The sequence below is a fragment of the Lepus europaeus genome, chromosome 6, assembly GCF_033115175.1.
Source record: "Lepus europaeus isolate LE1 chromosome 6, mLepTim1.pri, whole genome shotgun sequence".
Lineage (NCBI taxonomy): Eukaryota > Metazoa > Chordata > Mammalia > Lagomorpha > Leporidae > Lepus > Lepus europaeus.
The window spans coordinates 17952954-17964493 of NC_084832.1; the positions used below are offsets into that span (position 1 = coordinate 17952954).

Sequence of the window (11540 nt, forward strand, 5' to 3'; positions counted from 1 at the left end):
AGCTACTAAATCGTAGCATAAGATAAATAAGACCAACGTATAAAGGAGACAGGAGATGTTCTTAACATTTGGAATTTGTTATTGGAAAAAGAATTGGTGAAATATATAGAAAGCTGTGTATGTTTATATATGTGTGTGTGTTATATATGTATTTATTACTTGGTTTCAAGCCCAAAACTCTTTATTTCACTAAAATTTCTGTTTCTTGATATATTCTGTTCCATAATTCAAAAGAATACCCTTGCAATCAACAGAATAGAAGAGAGGGAAAACAATAAAAGCAATGGCAGCAAGAAGTTTCATGAAGCTATACTCATATACCCATAAGTGACTGCATCCTAGAGAATTCTATTTAGAATCACACACTGTAGGACTGTGAGGAGGCTGAAGAAACTTAGTACAACTTGCCTATTGTACAGGGAAGAAAACTGAGGCTCCAAGACAACAAGACCTTGTCACAAGTCACTGGCACTGACTCTCACTTTAGTGGCCTTCCTATTGTACCGTACTGGCTCTCCATGCAGAAGCTCTGAGAATGCAGGAATATGACTGAAACCAAATGACGTATTTGCAAGTGTAGATAGTATGTGGTAAAACACTGACCATGCGATACAAGACGGCAAACCAATATTACTACAACTCAAAGCTGCCCTGCAAGATTTTATTGGAAAAAGAAAACATCTTTGAGGTGCCAAACAAAAAACAAGCAACCAACCAACCAATAAAACCCTCAAGCACTGAGTTCTATGCTTATTCTTTCTAAAATGATCAGTAAATAAGTAAGCACGAAAGTACCAAAAATCCTCATTCTACAGTGTCATCTATTTAGCACTCATCATACTTATCACAATTGCAACTCCACATTTATTCTCACTGATCCGATTCATTGCTATCACCTGTAACCAGCCTTAAGGATACAGCTCACCAGTGCCTAGCACAGTACACAAAATAATGCAAGTACTCAATGAATGAATCAATGAACAGACCAAAAGAGCCTTACTGTAGCTCTATTTGATTGATTTTATAATAAATAAATATAATATAAAGTAGTAACTATGATCAGGGCTTTGCAGGAAAGCCAGAGGCTATAAAGACTTAGGTGTTACCTTAATAGGATGCCAGAGAACATGTGCAATGGCCCATGAAATAAATAATAAATATGAAATAAATAAATAAATAATAAAATGAAATGAGAGGGGGCAGTGCTGTAACATGCCTGGGACAAGCAGCAGCCAGTCTGTGCTGGCTTGGCTGCTCAGGTCCAGGAGGCCTGCTGTATGCTAACAGGAGTGAGAAACCACTCAGATGTTTTCAGGGTGTGCTGAGTATAACATGTGATCATGCTGTTTAGAAGGGACATGCTCGTTACAAAAGGGAGCTGGCATGACTGTAGACTGGGCAGCTAGGAGACTATTGTAACAGTACGATGAGATGACAGCAGCTTGGGAAACTATGGGGGGCTAGAGAGAAAGAAAAATAGATGAATTCAAGAGACATTCATACACAAAATCTCACACCCACTGACAGATTGGAAGTAGGTAGAGAGGTCAAAGTGGGGAGTGTTAGAGGTCTCCTTTGGTTTCTTGCTTGTTAATTGGGTGGATGGAGGTGCCGGTTCCTGAAACAGGGAACAACAGAAGAGAACCAGGTTTGAATGCAAGTGGCAGTGGGTTCAGTTTGGACATTATTAGAGCTGGGAACCAAAGGACCTGAGCTTTTATACATATGTAGAACATTTGGATGAGCAAATTGGTGTGGAAAGGACAAGATAACTGATAAATGAGCATCTGCACAAACATCTCAGAGTTCTGAAATCCAAGGTTGAAGTAAATAACTCCAGGTAATTGTCTCTCTGAGATCATTCAGCATTCCGTGATGCCATCTCACAGACCTGGCGGAAGGGCCCTCACGATGGGCAGGTGGCAAGGATCCGGGCCCTCTACTTTCATTCCTGTTCTGATAGTCTTATGAAGGAAGCAAACAACTGCTAAGAATAAGACTGGAAGTCTAGAAATGGGAGTGTTTTCCTAAAAGTGGAGCCTTCCACGGCCTACATGAGTCTCTGAACAATGGGGCAACAAGAGAAAAGAGTAACTCTCATATTATCTCACGCATACTCCAAAATGCCAAGATATCCTACAACCAACTACACTTCCAAAGGGTAAGATGGTACCTGTTCTTTGCATTCACTCTGAATAGCTAAAACCCTAGTGCATGGGACACTGTTGACAAGAATGAGATCAAAATTTCAAGCCACTAGGTTAGGATAAAAGTAGGCAAACCCAGAGGTGCACAAATGATGTGGTCCTGGTTCAGCACTTTGTCTCATTTCACTAAGTCTCACGTCCCAATGAAACAGCATCACTTGGGCTAAGTCACACAATTAACTGAGATGATATATGTTTAGCATTTAGCTCATTGCTGGAAGATGTTATGGCTACTGTACACCACCACTGGGTCAAAATGTATCTGGATATTGGCACGAAAGATGCAAAGTGTAGAAGCGTGAATGAAGGAAAGGATCCCTTCATAAATGATCTAGACTTTTTTTTCCAAAAAAATTTGAATAAAGAGGGGGGGGAAGTATTCTTTTGCAACAGTTTACTTAAAATCCAGCATAGAACACACTAGACAAAGTGTCATCAAAGTGTAATACATACTATCATGGAACAAACTGGAATGCACAAATGGACTACACTATACGTTAACATTAAAAATACATATATTTAATGGTCAAAGAAGAAAGGATATACTCACTTGTCAATTGGGCTCTGGATAATTTTTCATGACAGCTGTAATCATGACTGCTTTCCTGCAGCTTCAGCCATTCCTGGGCTTGGAACAGGTAAAGTTTAGCTTCTTTTCCTACAGCTACTGCTATGTTGTTGATTCTGACACACAGGAGAGCATGGTCACCTTGGCATCAAAACAAAAAACATCAGTAAGTTTGATCTTGTATGGAGCTGAGATGGTAAGGCAATTCAACACCTTACTTATCAACACAGGAAATTAAATGGCAGTTTTTTGGGGTGAACATTTGACATAGTGATTAACATGCTGCTGGGGATACCTACATCCCGAATCACAGGAGTCCCAGCTCCTCCACTTCTGATCAAGCTTCCTGCTAGTGCATATCTTGGGGGACAGGAAATGATGGCTCAATTACTTGGGTCCCTGCCATGCCTATTGGAGACCTAGACTGAATTCTGGGCTCCTTGCTTAAGCCAGGTCCAGCCCTGGCTGCTGTGGGCATTTGGGAAGTGAACCAGTGGATCAAAGATCTGTCTCTCAGTCTTTCAAATAAAATGAAAATAAATACATGTTTAAAGCATAGTTTCTCTTAAAAATCCAATTAAGTAAATCATGTTAGAATGACCATCACATTCAAGTGCAAACCATGCGATCAGTCAAATTAATGTTGTGTTTCTTTATAATTCAGCTGATGCCAGTTACCAGTTCTCTAACTATCATCTGGAAGGTCACTAATAAAATTTCTGCTGCATTTCACAGAAATGACTCATGTCTTTTATGTTTATCAGAAATAATCTATACACATTTCCTACCAAAGTTTGTTTTATAATGTAACATTGCCACTATTATTTATTTATTTATTTTTGACAGGCAGAGTGGACAGTGAGAGAGAGACAGAGAGAAAGGTCTTCCTTTTTTTTTTTTTTTTTTTTTTTGACAGGCAGAGTGGACAGTGAGAGAGAGACAGAGAGAAAGGTCTTCCTTTTGCCGTTGGTTCACCCTCCAATGGCCGCCGCGGTAGGCGCGCTGCGGCCGGCGCACCGCGCTGATCCGATGGCAGGAGCCAGGTACTTATCCTGGTCTCCCATGGGGTGCGGGGCCCAAGGACTTGGGCCATCCTCCACTGCACTCCCTGGCCACAGCAGAGAGCTGGCCTGGAAGAGGGGCAACCGGGACAGGATCGGTGCCCCGACCGGGACTAGAACCCGGTGTGCCGGCGCCGCAAGGCGGAGGATTAGCCTAGTGAGCCACGGCGCCGGCCAAAGGTCTTCCTTTTTGCCGTTGGTTCACCCTCCAATGGCCGCAGCGGCCGGCGTACCGCACTGATCTGAAGCCAGGAGCCAGGTGCTTCTCCTGGTCTCCCAAGCGGGTGCAGGGCCCAAGCACTTGGGCCATCCTCCACTGCACTCCCGGGCCATAGCAGAGAGCTGGCCTGGAAGAGGGGCAACCGGGACTAGAACCTGGTGTGCCGGCGCTGCAGGCGGAGGATTAGCCTTTTTGAGCCGTGGTGCCGGCCTACTATTATATTTTTAATATAAAAAAAGTATAGGTAATAGCAAAAAAATTTAAGTAAATGTGGTTTGGGGAAGACATTTTATACCTGAAACAAAATTTTATATCTGTGACTTTTACAAAAGGACTTTGAGAACAATGTATACTGTGGAAAAAAAGAACAGGCCCACTTGCACACAACAGCTACGTTTAAGGCCCAGATCAAAAGCAGCAAAGAGTAGTTGTCTCCAGGGAAAGGGATTCTGTTTTCAATTCTCTGTCTTCTGATTTGTTTTCTTTCATTACAATAATTACTTGAACATTTTAAATGAATTTAAAAGTCTATGACAAAGAATGCCTAAGTCTCTTACACAAATCGATCACAACTAACAACAGCCTTAAAAGCAACTCTAAGACTCCGTTAACATCTTAAATTGTATGAGTCAGAATTCATCATTTCAGTATTGTTTTAGTATTATTTTACTGAGTTGGAATTCACTGAAAGTTGGTAGTAACTAAATATATAGGTCTATATGTCTGTTATATAAATGAGTATAATTCTATATATGAGGAATAATTTACTTCTAACACCACATCCTCAATCTGTCTTGTGAAATCTGAATTTAGTATGTTTCTCTTCTCTGTACACACAGAGTTTAAGAATTTTTGCACAGAAGCTTACTCTATGGCACAGCAGGTTAAGCCTCCACCTATGGTGCTGGCATCCCATATGGGTGCCAGTTGTGTCCTGGTTGTTTCTCTTCTGATCCAGCTCTCTGCTTATGGGCTGACAAAGAAGTGGAAGATGGCCCAAGGCCTTGGGCCCCTGCACCTGCATGGGAGACCCAGAATAAGGTCCCAGCTCCTGGCTTCAGATTGGTCCAGCTCCAGCGTTGTGGCCATTTGGGGAGTGGACCAGTGGATGGAAGACCTTTTTCTCTGTCTCTCCCTCTCTCTGCCTATAACTCTACCTCTCAAATAAGTAAATAAAATATTAAGAAAAAAAACTTGCACCAAAATATTTATTTTTTTTAAAGATTTATTTATTTATTTATTTGAAAGGCAGAGTTACAGAGAGGCAGAGACAGAGTGTTTTTTCATCCACTGGTTCACTCTCTAAATGGCCACAACAGCCAGAACTGGGCCTATCTGAAGCCAGGAGTTTCTTCCAGGTCTCCCACGTGGGTGCAGGGGCCCAAGGACTTGGGTCATCTTCTACTACTTCCCCAGGCCACAGCAGAGAGCTGGATTGGAAATAGAGCAGCTGGGTCTCAAACTGGCTGCCACATGGGATGCCAGCATTGCAGGTGATTTTGGCCTCCCAAAAAACTTACTTAATTCTATTTCTCAGAAACTTTTCTTTTAAAAAAGATTCATTTATTTATTTGAAAGGCTGAGTGACAGAGAGAGGGGATAGAGAGTGCAAGACAGAGGAAGAGAGTCTTCCACCTACTGGTTCACTCCCCAAATAACCACAACAGCTATGTATGAGCCAGGCTGAAGCATCTTAGACTGCCTTCCCAGGAACATTAGCAGGAAGCTGGATCAGATGCAGAGTAGGTGGGACTTGAAGCAGCACTCCGATATGGGATGCCAGTGTTGCAAGCAGCAGCCTAACCCACTGTGCCACAATGCTGGTGCCTTGCATTAACTTAATGGAGTGTCCTTAAATGTTTGGTAGTAATCATGAACTGCCAGGGACCTCTAAGTCTCTCTGCTGGGCATTTTGAATAACCCATGTCATGGTTGCCACACATCCCAGACTTCCCAACACTGTCAGATTGTGTCACTTATTCCCGTGAGATTACTATCACTGTCTATACAGTATTGTGACAGTTGATTATAAAAGTGAAAACGCTGACAAAAAGTCAAAATAAAACTGTGTCCAGTGTTTCGTCTTCATTCACCCGAGGTATAGTCCACGTGGGATTCTGGAAAACTAAGCTGCATTCCTTTCCTATTTTAACAATTTCAGATTAAAAAAAATCTGGTTTCCCTTCCTTTATTTATACCATCAATTCTGCAGTTTCCAATACTTCAAATTCCCTTCCTACACCCCAATCACTTCCGGTTTCTATTATCTTCTCTTATGAATTCTTTTCAGGCCAGTGTTCTGATCTTCGTGGCTGCATCTTTAAAAGACAATAAACCAGAGATCCTTGCTTCACCAAGGAAAATAATCATTGGAAATAGAATATTAGTACCAAGAAAAACATTTAACTTTGCGGGATGCACACTGATGAGGCAAAAAGTAAGAATGAACTCCGAACTCATTCATTCGAGATGTAACTACTGATTGTTGAGGGAGACCATAACGTTAGCGTCTAAGGCAGCTCTGGTTCCATAAGGGCCAGAATCACGAAGCGGGTCACTCTCAACACGCATCTCTGTCAGCCGGATTCTAGGCCTCCTGGTGCACAGTCCGTCCACAGCACCCTGTCCCAGTAACCACACTGTCCCTGCAGGAATGGAAGCCACACGCTCCGGTGTTCTGCTTGGTTTCTAGAACCCTGCTGCTGTCGTCTGGATCGAGTCGGTCTTAGAAGCACACAGACCCCAGGAAATCGAAGTTCCCGGGCTCCTCCCTGTGGACAGCACGTCAGTGTTTGCAGTGTGGCCGAGCCAGGAGTGTGCGCCCACGGCGGACCCGGGGGGCAGGCTCGCGGAGCAGACTCTGTGCAGTCGTTTGCACGGGAGGGGCTGGGGAGAGGGACACTGGGTCCAGCCTGATCGCCACAGGGGCAGCGCGGGGCCTGGCAAGCAGCAGGGTGCGCGCGGCTGAGGACGCGCCCCAGAGCCCGGGCGGCCGCGGAGGGGCCCAGGTGAGGCCGCCCGGGTCGCCGGCGCGGCCCGACGTGGCAGGGAGGGGCTGGGCGCCGCCGGGAGGCGGGGAGGGGCGGCCGCGGGCCCCGCAGGCAGGACGGGCCCGCGAGCCTTCCTCCCTCTCCCCGCCCCCGGACCTACCGTGGAACTGGAAGTGGCCGATGCTCTGGCCCTGAGCGTCTCGGGCCGCGGCGCTGCTGAAGCTGCCCCTTAGGGTCTTACTCTGGCTGCCCTGCGGCCACCAGCAGCAGGTGAGGGCTACTGCCAGCAGCCGCACCGGCCCCATCCCCACCTCCCGCTCCGCACCCACCCCGGCCCCTAACCGCCTGCGGCCGCCGGCCCCACGTCGGCAGCTGGGAGGAGGCGGAGCCGGTGCGGCGGACCCCGCCTTAGGAGACTAAGAACCAATGACACGATCCCCTTGGCCAAGAGCTAAGGATATCCACCAATCAGGGTTCGGAGAGGGCGGGACTTGGAGATCCACGCGTCCCATCACTCCCCAGCCTTCGGGCTAGTTCCCGCCTTTTTTTAATGGAGAATCGGGAGGATGTTGCTTCAGGTTACGGAAAAGTGATCGCCCTGGTTGCCCCTGCGCGTCCTGTCATTGCGCATGCGCGGACGCCCTGGCCCGGGTGCGTGAGGCCTTTGAGCGCTGTGTGGGTGTCAGAGATAACTGAACAACTCTTGACAGGACCATTTCTGGTCCAGAGAGGGAAACTCCCTCAAAGGGAGAACCACGTTTTTGCTCACTTTCCTCCTTGGTGCCTCCCACTGGCTCGTCCACTGTAGTGACTCAGACACTTTCCATGCCCTAACGTACGCATTTTTTCCTCCTAGGTCCCCTGTCTTCGTGAATCGCAGCGCCCAGCAGGCCAGGCATCTGGGAATCCCTGTAACCACCCCCTGACGCCTTCACAGCCAGTCGGCCCGATTATGAATGTGATGGCAGAAAGTGGCAGCCACAGTCCGACTCACACCGTCACCTACACGGCCTATGACGACCAGCCCGGTCTAGTCTTCTTCCTACCTGTCCACAGTCCATCTTTACCTCAGAGCCACGGAAAGATGCAGGAATCGCAATTTGATGCCTCACTTCCCTTTACCACTCTCTGTTGCCCGCAGTGCACAAATCCCCACCCTTACCACTGCCGGTTCGCTGAACACCCAAAGCTTCACCTCTAGCCCGGATCACTTGCAGAGCCCCCTGGCTGCAATACTTCTGCTCATCCTACCACTTAGCCTCACGTTACCTCGCTTTTCTTTACTCCTCATTCCCAAGATAAAAGAAACCTCTTTCCAATCTTCAAGTCTGTGTTTGATGCCCCCGGCCTGAGATTCCATTACTTCCCTAGCAGGGCAGAGCCCAGGACGTACCGTAAAGGCGAATTTTTGTGAATCCTCCACTGTGTTGTAAGCTCCAGTTGGTCAGAAACTATGCCTATCTTGATGTAAGTAGGAGGTCAAAATTACTTCATGAATAAACAGATATAGATTATTTTCATTCAATGAGCTTTTATAACATGCAAGTAAGTTCTCACAACAGACTTCACTGTTTAGAAAAGAACTCTTGAAGGAGTACCTCCTATCATATACTCGGCAGTTTCAGTATCTCGCTGATGAGGAATAATTAACCAAGCTGTGTCTGAAGGACACTTCCTTTTTGGCTATTAATACTGCCTGCCAGGTTGTTGGTCAGAGCTCTGAACCTCTCCTGATTCTGAGTGCTGCCCAGGTCATGAGTTGTTCTTTGCACAAGTAAACCCTGCTCACTTTATCTAAAGGTTTTCTTTGGACAGTGGTAATTGTAAACCAAGTGTTATTCAATTGGAGTCTTTTCACTTGAGGTATCACCAAGTGATCAGCCTGAAGCAAGAGTTCCTCAGAACCAAAAGCTTTATTTACTTTTGACAAATAAAAGAGAAAGTGGGAAGGAATAGTTCCCTAAAGAAATCTGCCCCCCACAGTTGGCTAGGGCTTTTATACAAGGATTAGGGGAGTTCCCCGAATGTAGAAAAGGGAGAGCAAAGGGGCATTTGCTGCTCTAGCAAAGCACATCTTCATTCAGAAATCTGACTCAGACTGATCTCTTGCAAGCTTCCTTGCCCGTGGTGGTGGTGTGGGGTCCCGTCTGACTACCATGTTGTAAGATAAGGCTTCCTGAAAGATCCCCTGAAAAACAAGCGCAAGTGAGTCAACCGGTTCATCCTCTGCCCATGTTCTTGTGGCCTTCTCTAGCCTAAATCCTACACTCCTGGTTGCACAAAGATGGAAATAAAATTGGTCCTGGGCCGGCGCCGTGGCTTAACAGGCTAATCCTCCCCTTGCGGTGCCGGCACACCGGGTTCTAGTCCCGGTTGGGGTGCCGGATTCTGTCCCGGTTGCCCCTCTTCCAGGCCAGCTCTCTGCTGTGACCAGGGAGTGCAGAGGAGGATGGCCCAAGTCCTTGGGTCCTGCACCGCATGGGAGACCAGGAGAACCACCTGGCTCCTGGCTCCTGGCTTCGGATCAGCGAGATGCGCCGGCCGCAGCGGCCATTGGAGGGTGAACCAACGGCAAAAAGGAAGACCTTTCTCTCTCTCTCTCTCTCTCTCTCTCTCTCTCACTATCCACTCTGCCTGTCAAAAAAAAAAAAAAAATTGGTCCTGAAGGAAAACCTGAACACAGGCCTGGAACTCCATGAGAACCTCTCCTCTCTCCTTCCTTGCCTCTCTCCCTTCCTTCCACAGAGAAGAGAGAAACAGAGTTTCCATCCACAAGTTCACTTCCCAAGGTGGGAACTCAATCTAGGTTTCCCATATGGGTAGCAAGAAGCCAATACCTTGAGCCACTACCGCCCACCCCATAGCCTGCATTAGTGGGAAGCTGGAATCAGGAATCCCAGATCAGATGTCAAACCTAAGCACTCCAATATTTTATCCACTGGGCTCAATGCTCAACTTTAACCACTAGGTTAACCTATAGGCTAAATGGCCAGCTTAACCACCACGCTCAACATCTGGCTTCCACCCCTCTCCTTGATTATTTTTGTTTCTCTCTTTTTTATTTTACTTGAAAGGCAGAGTTAACAGGGAGAGAAAGAGAGGAGAGACAGAGAGAGAAAAAGGGACATACTGGTTCACTCCCCAAATGGCCTCAATGGCCGGGTTGGAAGTGGAGCATCTGAACCTTGAATCATCACTTAAGGGGATGCCGGCATTGCAGACAGAGGCTCAATCCATTGTGTCATGTTAATTTTCCTCTCTTGAAGAGATGCTTTTTAGTTCCCTGGTTCATTTGCAAGAATATTGTCACTAACAATAGTCAAATTTGTAGGACCTCAGACTTCAAGAAGGGCAACTGACCATACTAGAACCTTGGTCTAATTTAAAATCTCAATAAATGGCTTTCAAAAGCCCTAAGATGAATCAGGTGCCCATCCTGTGGCCTGCCTGGGAATCATGGGTCAACTTGGGGACATGTCAAAGGCTGGGAGTCTGGTCAGGAAAAAGAGTAAGGACACACCACAATCTATTTTGGTCCTCATTTCATGTTGGTACAGTCTTTTTAAAGGTCTATTATGTTTTAAAATTTAGAAAATATAATACACATTTAGATTGTTTTTCATTAGCAAGTAGCAATTTAGCGACAAATAATTATCTACATTATACATCGTGGAATTCGTGGGTCATACAGTATGTATGTATATTTAAGATTTCATACATATGACCACTTTGCCACCAAGAAGGGTTGTAACAGATGACCTGTCCATATAGACGTCATTCTAATTCTTTTTTTTTTTTTTTGACAGGCAGAGTGGACAGTGAGAGAGAGAGAGAGAGAGGTCTTCTTTTGCTGTTGGTTAACCCCCCAATGGCCGCTGCGGCTGGTGCATCGCGCTGACCCGAAGGCAGGAGCCAGGTGCTTCTCCTGGACTCCCATGGGGTGCAGGGCCCGAGGACTTGGGCCATCCTCCACTGCCTTCCTGGGCCATAGCAGAGAGCTGGCCTGGAAGAGGGGCAACCGGGATAGAATCCGGCGCCCCGACTGGGACTAGAACCCGGTGTGCCGGCGCCGCAAGGCGGAGGATTAGCCTAGTGAACCGCGGCACCGGCGCGCCGGCCAACGTCATTCTAATTCTTTCGAGGTTTTACTGAAACACACATGTGGAAAAAAAAAAAGATATTTTGTTCTTCTATTCTACAATACTTATTGTTTGGTGTATACTATGCCAGGCCTGGTCTTGGGGACTTGGGGTTACAGAAGGAAACAAAATGAAGACTTCATGGGGCTGTGGGAGCAATTACATCAAGGTATAGTTGAGAAGTGATATGCGTAAAAATGAAGAAGGCTAACATGGTCTGGCCGGGCTGGGTAGAGCTTTCTATTTTACTTGTGGTTGTGAAGGAACGAGCCTCTAGTAGGAGGACATTCAAGTCGAGAACTGAAGAAGTCAGGGCAAGGCAGATTCAGACTCTGGTGGGGAATTAGTGTGCTTG

At 46.4% G+C, this 11540-nt stretch overlaps 1 protein-coding gene across 1 annotated transcript in view; it reads right to left on the reverse strand.

The window, feature by feature from the left end:
* The window catches only part of GPR180 (G protein-coupled receptor 180), a 32087-nt gene extending 24728 nt beyond the window's left edge, over positions 1 to 7359 (reverse strand). Inside the window, exons 1-2 of the mRNA XM_062194027.1 lie at positions 7207 to 7359; positions 2758 to 2916 (exon numbers count right to left, since the gene is read on the reverse strand). Of these exons, the coding sequence (XP_062050011.1) occupies positions 2758 to 2916; positions 7207 to 7351 (304 nt within the window). The 5' untranslated portion in view covers positions 7352 to 7359. The remainder of the gene's footprint in view (positions 1 to 2757; positions 2917 to 7206) is intronic.
* Between the last annotated feature and the right edge of the window lie 4181 nt (positions 7360 to 11540).